At 45.2% G+C, this 15,590-nt stretch overlaps 2 protein-coding genes across 3 annotated transcripts in view; one reads left to right on the forward strand and one right to left on the reverse strand.

Moving 5' to 3' along the window:
* Positions 1-109: 109 nt before the first annotated feature.
* FKBP14 (FKBP prolyl isomerase 14) lies at positions 110-8,048 on the reverse strand. Its single transcript, XM_077302567.1, has 4 exons — positions 7,508-8,048; positions 4,500-4,651; positions 1,825-1,952; positions 110-601 (listed from the first exon to the last, which is right to left on the reverse strand). The coding sequence occupies exons 1-4, from the start codon at positions 7,702-7,704 to the stop codon at positions 443-445; spliced, it is 636 nt and encodes a 211-aa protein (XP_077158682.1). The 5' UTR covers positions 7,705-8,048; the 3' UTR covers positions 110-442.
* A 504-nt stretch (positions 8,049-8,552) lies between these two features.
* The window catches only part of PLEKHA8 (pleckstrin homology domain containing A8), a 30,090-nt gene continuing 23,052 nt past the window's right edge, over positions 8,553-15,590 (forward strand). For both annotated transcript variants that reach the window (XM_077302565.1, XM_077302566.1), the window contains exon 1: positions 8,553-8,747. In XM_077302565.1, the coding sequence (XP_077158680.1) occupies positions 8,708-8,747 (40 nt within the window). In that variant the 5' untranslated portion in view covers positions 8,553-8,707. The remainder of the gene's footprint in view (positions 8,748-15,590) is intronic.

Here is a 15,590-nt window from a genome sequence, read left to right on the forward strand (position 1 = left end):
CACACCCTTTAAAAGTCATGGGAAATAAATCTGCTGTGTAACCCATCAGCAGCCAGGGCTATTTTTGAAGTGAAGGGCATAATTGCAGAACACAGAAGTGAACCCAATATTTTATACTTAATCAGGCTTTATTTTAGACTGGCATTAAAAAAAATAGAAAATTGACAAATTGAAAGCAGAAAAGGCTGAAGTGTGTTTTTAAGCACCATTTGTTAGTAGAAAGGTTTTTGTTCCATGGCTTTTAAAATAAATATGAACTCCCCTTAAGAAAACTATTTTAAAGTTATTTTCACTCTATAAAAAAGAGGACAGTAACAACATTGTTTCAACAAGCACATGTCAGGTAGAAAAATAATGTAATGCACTTTCCCCCCCTTGTGAGTTAACTTCAAGAAGTGTCAGTTGTGCAAAGTCTCTTGATTTCCCTCTCACTAGCAAGTCCTTATAGCTCATCATGCTTATACACAAACTCCCTTGCAGATATAAATCCATCTGTGTCCTCATCTTCTTTAGTAAATATGTCTTCAACCAAAGCATCGTGATGGCTATCATTGACCACGGTGCCATGTCGTTCGAATTCCTTCTTCAAGTACATTTTTACCTGTGGGACATATTGGGACCAAATACTTTAAGAAGCTGTTAAAATGCTTTTCAGAAGCAACAAACATGAAAGAGTATGGTATATCACATAGATCCCCTTGAGATTATTTTGGATGTACCAGGGTGGCTTCTGTATGAGCAAGGAATGAAGGACGACTGGATCCAGCTTCCCAGCGGTCATGCTGAAGCTCAGCATTTTGGCAATAAAATTAATTGCCTGCTTGCATCTCAGAAAATGCATGCAAGATCAGACGTGAACATCATGCCTTGAACAATCTGCCTCCCAGCCTATACCTTTTGAATTTTGTAACATCAAGTCCAATGAAAAGCTCTGGAAAGCCGAAGAGCGTTCACACTGTTTTATATGCATTTAGTTGGTCCTAATCAAGGGTAATACACAGGGTTTGTTCTTGTTTTTAGATTTTGTATAGGTTATTAGAAGACAAGAGTCACTGGAAAAGACAATAACGCTCGGAAAATTAAAGGCAGCAGGAAATGAGGAAGGCCCAGCATGAGATGGAGTGACTGTAAGGAAGCCACAGCCCCGCAAGACTGGAACAAGGCTGTTAACAGGATGATATTTAGGGGGATTTTAATGCACAGGGTTGCCATAAGACGGAAAATAGCTGCACAACCTTTTCTATAGTATCCAGCAATTTAGGAACAGGTCATGTTTTTAACTCATACAACAGCTCAAATGTTGTAACTAAAGAATCTTGGATCTGTCTATATCAGCTGTTTACCCCCTGGGCAGATTTCAAAAACCAAAACAGGTGCATTCTGATACGAGTCCCAGGTGGAATCCCTATTACAACTTGAATTCCAGATTTAGGGACAAAACAATGGAAAGCAGCGATCTGCAGGAAAATAATGTGAAATAATATTTCCCACAATTGGCCCAACTTTGTAAACATGGAGGCTGGAGATGTACTGCCTGCAAATATCCCAAGTAAGTTTTTTTTTAAAGGACAAAGCATATTTCAGATTATGTTCCCCGTACTCTCCTTAACTCAAGGCCATACAGGCTTTATCTTCCTGAGCAGCATCCAAGCCCAGCAGCTCTGCCAACACAGGCTCTGTCAGCTAGTGGGATCTAGCTTAACAGATGGAGATTTTTATTCACAAGTACCAAATCTGAGCAATAAAACTTCAAGAGAAGAACCAACTTCCTTTTCCAGTCAAAGAGCATTCATGAACCAATGTAGAATCCATTCGCCTCCTCACCTCCTCTTTCGATAGCTTCCAGTCATCATTAAGATCCATTTCTTGAAAGGACTCATGAGACCTTGGCCCATTTCTAATTTCTACAAGGTCAATATTGAAGATCAGTGTAGTCTCAGGTGGAATTTTTCCTGCCAAACACAATGATTAACCCAGTGTTTATTTGTGACTTTTCTCCTCACGGATTACATGACCTAAATTCTACAACCAGAAACATAGGAAAATATATGGCTTCCACTACTAGATACCACTGCCCCATCCAAGAAGTCTCCTATAGGATGCTCAGGAGCTACCAGTAGCTTACCAACTGCTGTTTTCATAGAGTAGCCCATGCATCCCTATTTCCCTAGAATACGGGAGAGGCTTCTACCTGGAAACCAGTTGCCAGTCTGAGTAGACAATACTCACCTTGGTTGACTAATGATCAAGTTCTGCGTATCACAATCAACTATTGCTTTACAAAGGTGATTAGACAGACTCATGGAGGAGAAAAGTCAATCAGTGGCTACTAGCCATGGTGGCCTCTCAAGGATGGCAAACTGTGGCTCTCCAGATATCCATGGACTACAGTTCCCATGCTGCTGTCAGGGGCTCATGGGAATTGTAGTCTACAAACATCTGGAGAGCCACAGTTTGGCTACCCCTCCTCTATATACGGAGACAGCAAACTTCTTAATGCCAGTGCTGGAAGGCAACAGCAGGGGAAGGCATGTAGAGCAAAACACTTTTCTTCTCCCTGTAGGGTTAATCGAGATCTTAACAGAAGCAGTGTTAGGCTGTGGGTAAGGGTAAAGTGCTGAAACGTTTCCTTGATACAGGCAGTGATTTCAGTGCCATCTCTAGAAGCATGCTGGAGGAGTCAGCAAACTGGAGCATCTGTATCTGGTTCATAGACTTTTACTCAACCCATGGCTCTTATACAAGTACATTTTAGAGACTGGTCTGGACAGCTGCCTGTATGGGTCAATGCAAATTTTTAATCAGAGGGAACCTGCTATTCCATCACGGGATGCCAGATGGTCAGTTCAGCCGGGAGTAACTACTGGTATTCTGGTGGAAGAAGAAAACACCCATCCAAGAAAAGTTAGCAATAAGATCAGGAGTCAGGAAAGGGCTCTGCCAAGGAATTATTTATAGTGACATCTTGGGACAAGAAGAGAAAGCAGATAATTCTCCTAATGGAGCCCCAGGTCAAAGGCCACTGCTGAGCCAAAGTTCCTGCAATCTCAAGCTCCTCTTTCATGGTTCAGCCTGAAGGAATGATGATTCAGAGGAGAAGAGGGAGACCGTGGGTTTCCTGACATCTGAAGCCTTTAGGAAAACTTGTTCTAATTATAATGTTTCGCAAGACAGACTGGTAAGAATTGGAACCGTGAATTATATACAAATGTTTCCCACGTGAAGCATAAGTGATAAAACAATTAGAGGACTGCCATGCACCTCTATAAATCTGTCTCTTAGCTGTAATGAAATGGGAAGGGAATTGTTGTTTTAGGAAAGTACTGAGTATGGGAAGGGGTGGGACAGATAATGGCTTGTTGGCATTTACCAACCTTGCTAGTGTTGATTTATTTGTCCCACGGGAATATCATTCTCATTCCCGACTCCTTTGATGAGCAGATCCTGGAAGAAATTAGGAATCTAGGGGCCCGTGAAGCAAAGCATCCCCACCCCCAACTTAATAGAAATGTTAAAAGGATGATTTGGGTTCCAGAAGTACCTCCAAATAATTCACTTTCTTGCAGGCCTTTATCAGCCTCAAGGCTGGACAACCTTTGTCATTTTTTTCTCCCTCCAGTTCATTTGCTTGATGGATGGGAGGGAGGAATATAGAGCGTGATGCAGTTTTCTAGAGGTGAATTTGACCCGAGGATTGGAATGTCACCTGATGCTAAGGGCTCAAGGGTATAACTAAATTAGTGGTTCTTAGAAGGGGCTCAAGATTCAATGATTTGGCTGGAAACAGAAGACTGAGCTATGCTTTGGCATAGAATGCACATGGAATTCAATGCTCTGCAGCTACATAACTACAGTTTCTTAAATCAGGTAGCTATATCTAGACAAGAAAAATCGGTTTTTGTGTTTTCAACCACTTAATTCAACAAATGGTGTTGCCTAATATTAACCTTCCTTTTGGTTGTTAATTAATAAATGTATTTTAATACCTTTAAGGAAGTCTGGTTTCTAATGCATATATTGCTCAAGGACCCACAGGTTTGAGCTCTGCCAGCATATTGGAGGAGCAGAAGCTCTTAGGGACCAGGGTTTTGACAAGGCCTTGGCCTCTGTGCCCGGTTCACTGGCCCTGCCAGCAAATGCTGGCAGGGGTTTATGGGAATTGTAGTCCATGAACATCTGAAGGACCACAGTTTGACTGCCCCTGCTCTAGAGCAACTGGTTGGCTGTGTGGAACAAGATGTTGAACCAGGTGGACCACTGGTCTGAACCAGCAGGCAGTACTTATGATTTTGGGTAGGAGATGACAAAGTAAGACTTCTTTGCCTGAGATGCTGGAGGGGCACTGCCAGCCTGACTAGGCAGTACTGAGCTGGATGGGCCAGTGGTCTGGCTTGGCATGGGTCAGTCTCTTATGCTCATACTATGATCAAGATGCAAGAAATGTTTTTATCACAAGATCCCAGCATTAAAGCCACTCTGAACTTGAAAAGAACCGTCACCTTTCCCTTCTTTTCCATAAGCCAAGGAAGGAGGAATGGTGAGCCTGCGTTTCTCCCCGACGCACATATCCACCAAACCTTTATCCCAGCCTTTGATGACTTCATTTATACCAAGAGTAAACCAGGTAGGCTGGCCGTTGTTATGCTTGTGGCTGAAAAGAAGCACAAATATACAAAGGATCAATTAAAAGACACATTGGGAATGTTTACACTGTGTAGAGACAACTCAGAACATCAGGATGGCCTTGCTGGAACAGACCAACCTATTGCAGCATTCTTTCACCTCTAAAAAGTGAATGCATGATGGAATCAGCCGCCCCATTCGTTAGGCTCTAGCATCTAGTAGTCCGAAGGTCTACTAGAATGGTAACAAAAGGGTTAACCAGTCCATCTAGCCCAGCACCCTGTTTCACACGTGGGCTAACCAAATGCCACCAAAAGTCCAACATCACTGTCATTTACTGGGCTGGTTCTGAGCACGGAAGTCCCACTTATTCATCACGTTGAGATGAAAGGGCGTCATCCCTTCAAGTTCAAGACAGCCTTATATTTTTTTAAAATGCAAGCTTAAGAGACATACAGTATCCAACTAGTACCTTTTTATCCTTCCCTTCCTTCTAAGGGCCATGTATGTAATTCCCCACCTCCTTGCCTATGTTCTCCCTGTGTGCATCAGGGCCAAGTAGAGATTTGAACTCTGGTCAGTTCAGAACACTGCAAAATCCATTCCTCCTCTGCACCCCATCTTTCAAACAGTTGCCAATGAATAAAAGAACTAGTCTTCTTAGTCAGTGATTATCAAATATTCTTCGGAGCCTTTGTGAGAAGAGGGATAAAACTGTAACAAGTGGAGAAGAGACAGTGGAGAAGCCAATCCCAGCAGTTAAGGCTACTGAACAACTGCCATGTGCATGCTGGTTTGTAAACATCAAAAGCAGGAAAAAGGCTTCATGTGCATTTGCCAAGGATGCTTCTCTGCAGCCATTACTCAAGGTTCTCAGAACTGACTGAAAATGACTTTATCTCATGCTTTTTAAAAAATCCTGCTTCAAGGCATTCAAGAATGACACACACAGAGTTCTTTCATTTTACCCTAGCAACTAGGATCTGGGGAACCCCGGTTTGAATCTGCCTTGGAAGCTTGCTGGTCAACTTTGGACCTGTCACTCTCTTTAAGCATAATTGCTATTACAAGGTGATTGATTTGATGCTAAAATCTGGTTTTCCCAGCTTCTAGTAACACAATGGTTTTGCCCCTGCGGGCACCTCTGGAATTTTGACAGAGGATGGTGGGTGCAACCACCAGATGACTGCTACAGGAGGCAAAGTCAATCACAAAACATCAGGGAATGAGGTTATTTCAGGCAGAGATCTTTAAGATGATGGGATGCCTTTTAAAATGAACTGATTGTCTGACAGTTTTTTATTGCTCCATGTTAGCCAAGCAATGATGATCCTTGTGTTGTGGTGGTAGTTGCTCTGAAAGCAATCTGCACAGGCAATCAGATCTCAAATGGCCAATCAGAAGCCCTGTTGGGCAAAAGCCCAACCCTGCCAGAGCCACCATCTTAAAACACTTGACAGGTGCCAGGAAGGTTGTTGGCAGGTGCCAATGTATCCATGGACTGCTCTAATTGCTATACCACGCCACACCAACTCTCCTGGGACAATAAACAAATGACTAGAGAGTATAGGAGAACACCAAGAAAATCCAGGGTTGCTATACAGAGACAGGCAATGGCAAACCATCTTGGAATGTCACCATAAATCAATTGTAACTCAGTGGGAAAATAAAAGATACTGAGGCCCTTGGGGGACAAAAAACATCTGTTTTTCCATCCACTCCCCTGGACCTTTCCTCCCATTTTTTCCCCAATGGAGACAATGCAAATTAGAGAATTGTGGGGAGGAAAAGAAATGTAGCATTTTAAAAAATGAATGAAAAGCTTTTAAAGACAAAGTTTTACTCACACATAACACAAGAATTCATGTAAAAAAAGAATTCAGACTTTTCTATTATTTTTCTATTGGGAAATCAGGGGGCAGTGAAAAATTTCTGATGAAATATGGTAAAGCTGTTTGTAATTTTTACTGTAGAATTTTGGCATTGTGCTTAAGATATTGCTAGTAGAATACTAAGCCATTTATACTGTTACATTTAATAAAGATGCTGATTAATACAATTTTATGTCCTAAGTTGTGAATGATGTATTTTATGATGATAAAGTTACAAAGTAGATGGATGCTTGATAGGAAAGCACTGAATATGCACCAATCTTCCTCCAAATTTCTATTTTTTTCTGGGAAAATGATCAGTTTTAACAGTGAAACCTACTATACAATCAGCATTGTTATCAGAGACGGTCGCTACAACTGTCGAGAAACAAATCCTTGGGCAACAGTAGCAGCCTCCAGTTCAGTACAGATAAGCGTGGGAAATTTTAACACAAGCTGTATTGCAGAAATATTCTTTTTAAAATATCCAGTGATCTGGGGATTCCCAGATCTATGAGTAGAGTTTCAAACAGTTATTGCTAATTTCAGAGAGGAGAGCTTTGTGACACACCCATAGATCTTAACCTTGTTATTATCTTCGCCCCCATCTTGCTTAAGAGCCCTTCAGGCTTTTTAATCTAGTCATCCCCATCCTTCAAGCCACTTCAGTTAACCCTTCTTTCACCTCACACCTCGTCCTGGATCCAGTGGACTAACTACTGTTTTCTGCTCCTTGGCCCATTGGTCACATTTCTCCCCAGTGGGAACCCCAAAGCAGCTGACACCATTCTCTCCCCCATGTTATCTGTACAACAACCCTGCAAGGAAGATGATGCAGATCGTTTGCCACTGGCCCAATATAAACCAGCAAAGCGTCCACGGAAGAGTGGAGCTTCGAACCTAGGGCTCCCAGATCTAGTAGAACAAGCCCAGTAACCTGCCAGTGGGTTTCCATATACAGTTCAGTGTCTCCATGCCCGGGCGGATCCCCGTGTATTCTTCCCCGTACTCACGTGGAGTGGAAGAGCGAACCGTCTTGCTCAAAGTAGCCTTCATAGTGGACCAGCATCATGTCCCCCAGCTTGGTCTTCCTCTTGCAGATGAATGGCTTATGGAGCGTCTCGAGCTTCACTTCGGGCTCCGGAATGAGCGCTGCAGTTCCGAAAGCCACAAATACGAAGGAAAGGAGAGTCCAAAGGGCAGCTTCCATTGGGGGGCCTCAGCGGTCGCCACCGAGCTCTGGAAACGGGAAAATCTCGTACCATTAATAGCTTGATTAGGATTTCAACAGCTCCAGGATGCCCTAGATTCGAGCTGGCCGCTGCTGTTGTCAGGGATCCGGCTCTTTTCGCTGTGCAACTCCCATGGCACGACCGCCCCGTCGAACATCCAGGCCGCGAAGTTTCTCAGTCTTTGTTGGTGAAAGGGGGCGATCTGGAGGACCGGCCGATGAAAAGGCTCATTCATGCCTTTCCTCCCAGTCCCACCATGCTCCACACGCCTCTGATCCGCAGACGTGGCAAACTCCCCCCCCCCCCCCCAAATCGGAGTGTTTTGGGATTTTTTTTTTTATGTAGCTAGTCACTAGACCACGTGTATTACCCCCTCTTTCCTCCTCCTGATTGGCTGAACGCGAGAGCCGAACTAAAAAAAAGCTCGCCCTGGTTGGCAAGCCGCCGCGTCCATCTCGAAGACGCGTCAGAAGCGCCGGCGAGCGACGTCTGGCCGTTCCCAACATTCCAGGAAGGAACGCGGCACACACATTCTTGAAGACGCCCAACACAATACAACCGGCTTCTGTCTTGCAATCATTGGCTGGCCCCGGGGAGAGAACGGCGCTCTCATTGGCTCCCGAGAGTCCATCTGATTTCGAGCTTTTTTCACGACGCCCTCGCGTTCTCCGAGTCACGTGGGCCCGCATTCCAGAACGCGGTTGCTCTACTGCCGTGCGTTAGCGGCCTCTGGGGGCTACGCTGTATCCTGGGTTCCTACGCTAGAGGCGTAGTGCTCTGTGGCTGGTTGGCAGGGTCAGGGGAGGGAAGGGGAGGGTGGGAGCAAACAGGGAGGCGGGCGGGTCTGCTGCCAGCCCCAGGATGGCCCTGAGTGTCAGCGGCTCAGCTGTGGGACTGAGAGGGCGGCAGAGGGCATAGAAGGTGCCTGGGGGAGATATTTCCCCTGTCCCAAGCGCATCTGGATGGGGGGCCTCTGTCACCATGGAGGGGGTACTGTACAAGTGGACCAACTATCTGAGCGGTGAGTAGCCTCCTCCTCCTCTCGCTGTCCCGATCTTGTAGAAAGGCCGGCCGGGGGCTGTGGGAACCAGCAAGGAAGAGTCTGCTGGTCCCGAGTGCTGCAGGATCCTGAGGCTCCTGGATGGAGGTGTCCACCCTACCCCATGCCTTAAAATGAGCTGAAGGCTGGTATAAGGTGACCAGATCTTAAAGCGGGACACCATTGACCGGGGGGGGGGGTTGGTTCTCGATTAAAATCTGTTCCATATGGAGCAACACAAATTTTCATAGAACGCAAAAATAGTATTGTAATATATATTTTTTTAAATTTCAACATAAGTACTATTTGCCAGGTGCCCCAAGATGTCCCTCCAGAAGTGGGACAATCTGGTCACCTTAGCGCTGGTCGTATCTTCAAGACCAACCAAACTCGTTCCTGTCTCAGTGTGGATGACTCAGGCCACTTCAGCAGAGGCAGAGAGGAGGCAGCCCCGCCTGATCTGTGTTGCACCACCAGCCCCTTTATGCCCAAAGCAATTTGCAGTGAGCCATAGTATGCAGTGCCATACTAACTGGGTCCCGGGTTATTGCGAAGGGGTAACCCCCTCCCCATCAGTAGGGATTGCTGCTTCTCTAGAGGGAAACAAATGACAAAAGGGAAGCACGAGGTCAAGGCGTGCCTTCTTCAGTTTACTAAACTCAAGAGTTGTGCGTGATCTGCCATGTGTCAGTGTCTGGGTGTTCAGGGAATGGCAAAGCCCCGTCTCTGTTTTGAAGGTTATCCTCCTGGAGCAGGGGTAGTCAAACTGTGGCCCTCCAGATGTCCATGGACTACAATTCCCAGGAGCCTCCTGCCAGCGAATGCTGGCAGGGGGCTCCTGGGAATTGTAGTCCATGGACATCTGGAGGGCCGCAGTTTGACTACCCCTGTCCTGGAGTTTAGGCTGCAATTCACAAACTGGAGGAACAAAACAAAGTTTAGCCCAATGGCACTTTTGAGACCAACTAAGTTCTATTTAAGATCTAAACTTTTGTGTGCATTCATATGTTCTCAGACATAATGAAATGGGAATTACCAGCCCATACTTATAGGTACTTATAAAGGTAAAGGTAAAGGTATCCCCTGTGCAAGCACCGAGTCATGTCTGACCCTTGGGGTGACGCCCTCCAGCGTTTTCATGGCAGACTCAATACGGGGTGGTTTGCCAGTGCCTTCCCCAGTCATTACCGTTTACCCCCCAGCAGCAAGCTGGGTACTCATTTTACCAACCTCGGAAGGATGGAAGGCTGAGTCAACCTTGAGCCGGCTGCTGGGATTGAACTCCCAGCCTTATGGGCAAAGCTTTCAGACGGCTGCCTTACCACTCTGCGCCACAAGAGGCTCTAATATAGGTACTTATAGTTAAAGGGAAAATTAGCAGTAAATTATGTGGACATGAAATATATCTCACATGGCAGAGATCTCACATGGCTGCTTCAGAGGTTTGGGAGGCAGACGTGCTGTTCATGTTGGCCATAGGGGTGGACCTGCAGGGGTTATCTTTAGCTGATCGATAAGCATGAATAAAAACAAGTTGTTTTAACTGGTTTGTTTTTTAACTCCTGCAGTTGCTAGCATCTGGGAGAAATTCAAATGTCAAACTTTGTTGTTTTTTAAGGAGAAGTTTAGTTATCAGTTGCACAGAGCTACATTCCTTGTTGTACAACTTTCACAGTTGTTATAGATTTTATTAACTGGGGAAGTTTATCAAACCAATGAAACATGAGGGTGAAGATATTCTAAATCAGGTTTTCTTAATAGTAAAAAAGTTGAGAAAGGCTGTTCTAAGTTAAATATGTTCTCCGGGGGCACCACTTGGATCTTCCCCGGCTTGATTTCCATGATGCTGGAAGTTCACCTTCCCTGGTTGGTACAGAGCTGATTGACACAATATTTTTTCTTTTTTAAGTAATATTTTATTTTTTTAACAATAATTCAGAAAAGTTACAAAGAATTACAGAGATAAAGAGTTTTACAAATATTTCAAATATTCACCCCAGTGTTTTTGAAAGTCTTCCGGCAGTCTGTGGTTAACCAGATCTGCTAGTTTAGCCATTACCACTAATTCTCTTAAGTTTTGTGCTTCATGTAGGAAGCCTGGTGTTGTTTCCAGTGGCAGCAATGGTAAGTCTTGCTGCTGTTGCTGCGTGGAAGAATTCAGCACCCTGTTTGGGGATACCTGTGGGTATAATGTATTTTGGGTCTAATACAAATTTACACTTAAACACAGTTTGCAATTTATTGTGAACTTTGATCCAAAACGTTTAGATCAATTTACAGTTCTGCCACATATGGAAAAAAGATCCAATAGCATCTTGACATTTCCAACATTTACCACCTGTTTGTTTGGCCACTTTTCCTAGGTGTCAAATATCTCCTATAAACATCTTATACCAATTTTCCTGCAGTGCTTGAAATTTTATCAGTTTCACATTTTTACACCATCATTGTTCTCATTCCTCCATAGTAATAGTCACACCAAAGTTTTGCATCCATTTTATCATGCAAGTTTTCACTTGTTCTGACTCAGTTTCATATTTGAGCAAAAGTTTATAAATTCTGCACAAAAAATGGTTTGTCTTGCATTATCAGCTTTTCAAATTCAGTTTGCTCTCTCAAAATTATTTGGGATTCGTTTATTATTTATTTATTATATTTATATACCACCATCCCCTAAAGCTCAGAGCGGTGTGCATGGAACGAAAAACTGTACATGGAACTTTGTTTCTGCATAACATATGAATGAACTATAACAATAACAACATCAATATTAAGAACCACAATTGAGATTAGCAGTCTACACAATGCAAAAAGGTCCAAGGTTCAGATCGGGTGCAATGTGTTTTAAACAGCAGTTCTTTTGAAGGCATGAGCAAATACACTTTGCTCTCGACATATTTACATAATAAACTGTGTAAGAGTGCGCAGGGTGGGGATTCAGATTGCTCTTCCCGCAGAGGAATTCTTTACACTGCGGTGCACAGTGTGAAACTAGCCAGGTGGTGTGGCAGTTTCATAGCTTTGTAAAACAAGCAAAGTACCAACAATGTGAGATTGAAAAGCTGCTGAAATCCAGGACATCCAGCTTAACCAGGATAGTATTTAAGGTATACTTAAACCAAACTGGTTATTCTCCATGCCAAAAAAAAAAAAATCTTCGTCATGGGAATTCAAGTGCTTAATTCAGATTTTGCAGATGTATATAATGGTGCTTAGTTTGCAAATATTGCTGCAGTATTTAGCATCTCACAGAATTTAGATATGTTTGTATTTAAAAGGGATGACAGAATTCCATGGGGAGGAAGGAAGATGTGATCTGTAAACCTCAGCAAGCAAGAGCTAAGATAGAGGCTGATATACACAAAAAAGGGTTGTTCCACTGGCAGGTGCAGTGCTTGTCCTTTTCAGGTTTTTAGCACATATGCTTTTAATCATTTTTAAAATCATTCTTTGAGATATAGAAACTGGCTTTTAAAAAAGAGTAAGAATAGCATAGTACAATCCCATGCAGTTTTACACACGTCTAAACCCATTGAGCTTTGTCCTGGATGGCTCAGGCTAGCCCAATCTAATTTTGGCAGATCTCAGAAGCTAAGCAGGTTTGGCCATAGTTAGTATTTGGGTGGGAGGCCTCTATGAAAGCCCGGGAATAAGTTTGTGGGTTTGGCAAGACACAGAATCCAAGTTCTTCAAAAACAACGGCTCTTTATTAACAACTCCTACTCCAAACACCAAACGGAGAAAAACAGGCCTGCATGCAACTTATATACATTTCAGGCAGCTTGCCGAGAGCTCTGATTGGTCCTTAACAGGGAAGCCTGATTGGCCCTTAACTGGGCCCCCAGATTGGTCCATTATTAAAGTTCAATTCACGTTACTATTTGTTGGCCTTCAAGCCGTCATTTGCATATAGCGTGGACTGTCCACAAACATTACACCGGGTAGCAAAAAAAGTCCTCAAGGTACTTTGGTGCAGTCTGTTGCCTGCAGAAATGTCTGAGTTCCAGAGCCACTAGTGTAGGCGTTGATGCTGGTATTGCTGAGGCTGAAGGCGATGTGGTTATTGCCATGGACGGTGGGCTCCGTACCGGTGGTGGCAGTGATGTTAGTGGGGAGGGCACCACAGCTGCTGGTTCAACCTCACAGTCCGCACCTCATTCCTCCTGGCCGTCATAATGTGGATCCTCGGGGGATGAGCCAGACGGTTGTGGTGAACCCTCCATGATGGCAGGAAAATGCTCCCACATTTGGTCTACGTGGTGGCACAGCATGTTGACGCTGGAGGCCTACACTATGTATGTGTCAGGGTCCGCCGGGTCTTTGCCACGCTTCGGGTCCGCCACGTTGTTCGGTGAGGGAGACCCGGGACTAGAAGGCTTTATCTGTAGGAAACAGCGTCTCAGAATGGAGTCGGTATTCTCTCTCCCGCTCCTGGGTTCAGGGTAGTTCCGTCACTACGCCTCCAACCCCATCTCCTCATTGACGCTTCCTTAAGTAGCCTCTCTAGCCTCTGTCTCCACCCTCCGGGCTTCTCAGGAGGACCTCACCCTTCCGGGACTCCGCGTCTCTCTGCCACCGCCCCGCCCTGGGTTTCTCCCTTGCTCTCCCCGCTTGTACTGACTGCCCCTGTGCTACCGTTTCCCCCACCCCTGGTGAACTGATTCCCCACATCACTTTATGTAAGTTTCGTATCCAAAGAGGGTCTGCCGGGATCTCTTCCTCTGGATCTTCCTTTCTTAGGTTTCCGCTCCTGTCAGCAGGCTCCTTCTCTGGACCCCCCGCGCTGCCCAAACTAGTCGTCCTCGACAGTATGGGACAGCCCAGTGTTGTGAAGGACCTGAGCTAGTATCCAGCGGGTTCCACCAGCATAGTTCCAGACATAGACCGCGGACTTGCTGGTGAAAGATTGCGGAGTCTCTTGGGTCTCCTGCCTGGGAGGGTGAGTTAAAGTTAGGTCTGGATAGATCCGGTGTAGAATCGAGGATAGACGATGGCCCGTCAGCAGTTTTCCCGGACTTCTCCTGGTGGTGTAAGATATTGGTGCCAGTCCCCACGTACGATCCGCCTTTGTACATCCTTTGTAGTTTGCACCATTCATTCTGCTTGCCCATTGGTCAAGGGGTGGAATGGGGCTTCAGTGACGTGACGGATGAGCTGGCTGGAGGGGAATGTCCAGAACTCTTCAGACATGAATTGGGGCCCGTTGTTGGAAACCCGAGTGTGTGGCAGCCCGTGTGTTGCAAAAAGTCTCTGTAGTGCCTTTATGACCGTTTTGGATGTGATAGATGAAACCAGTATACCTCAAGCCATTTGGAGAAGGAATCAACTATTAAAGGAATGTTTGCCCCAGGGAGGGGCCTGAACAGTCCAAATGTAAGTGGGACTAGGGCATCCTAGTTCTCCCAATTCTGGACAAGAGCTTGTGGCATCTCAGTACGATTCTCCTGGTAGGGAGGGCAGTGTTCTACCCAGGCCTTGATGTCCTCATCGATGCAAGGCCACCAAACGTAGCTCCTTGCCTTTAGGTGAACTATCCTAAGATGGGATCGTGCTGTGCTTACAGCACCTGGGACTGAAGTTTAGGCAGTGCAACCTCTCGGTCCCCCAAGAGCAGGCAGCCCTTGTGGCCGATAGTTCATTCTGTTGTGCTGTGAAAGGGGCAAAGTCCTCTGTTGGCTTGTCCTCAGGCCACCCCCTCTACACCCAGTTCAATACAGGAGCCAGCACCTTGTCCCTGGAGGAGGCAGAGGCATGAAGGGGAGGCTCTTGATGGCACTTTCCACCCCCAAGACCATTCTACTCTGTGCAGGGAAATGTGTCCTTCAGAACAAGTGTAACTGCTCTTAGGGTTGCACGGCCAAATTCCATTTCCAGTTCTGTACGGTTCCATGCACTCCTTTTATTTTGTTTTTGTTTTTAAGGGTGGGCAATTACTCCAAGAGAGGCAGAGCAGCAACCCAAGCCAGAGCATGCTGGCTTGGAAGCAGGTTCCATGGATCTGGCGGCCCCAGAAGGATCCTGATCTGCAAATCAATTTGGCTGAAGTACCAGAGCTGAAGTACCCATTTGTGGTCCTTGGCAAGGATTCAAAGAGCTTCCATGTGCCCAGTGTGGGCAGGGAAGGGAGGAATTATGGTCCAGGCTTGATGCTGCTCACAAGAAAGTTGTTCTGTGCGCAAGGAGTGGGTGGGGAAACTCACAGCATAGTTCAGCCCTTTAATCACGTGCTATGTATTGCTGGCCTCCTCTGTTTCTCTCTGAATCACAAATTGTTTTCATGCTTGTCATCCTATGTCACCCTGGCTCTTTCTGGAAGCTCCCAGAAGGTCAGGCTTAAGTAGCTTTCAGAAACCCCCCAAATCTATTCGTTTTGACAATTGCATGGGATTTACTTCTGAGTAGAACCCGCTTAAACTTGCTCCCATGGAATCCACTAAATACTCTGCATAGGGATAGAAAGACAAATGCAGAAGCTTCCTTTCCATCAGGATTTTAAAGTCCAATTACTTGTAATCTATTTTTGTAAATCTCCCTTGATCAAATCACTTAGGAGCATACACAGATAGGTAGCTTTGGTGGCTAGCTAGGGCGGATTAAATCTGACGCAGCACAGAATATGAGCCTGGGATTAACCCAGTTCCAAGCACATTTCCGTGTACTAAGCATTATCTGCACCCCAACTGGAGATGTCTCGTAAAAGGGTATGGCATGGTAGGATTTCATTTATGTGAACACCATGAGGGCAAATCTATGTACCAAAGTGTGACATCTGTTTTGATTCATAGAATCATAGAATAATAGAGTTGGAAGGGACCTCCTGGGTCA

The sequence above is a fragment of the Paroedura picta genome, chromosome 11 (genome assembly GCF_049243985.1).
Source record: "Paroedura picta isolate Pp20150507F chromosome 11, Ppicta_v3.0, whole genome shotgun sequence".
In the NCBI taxonomy this organism is placed as follows: Eukaryota; Metazoa; Chordata; class Lepidosauria; order Squamata; family Gekkonidae; genus Paroedura; species Paroedura picta.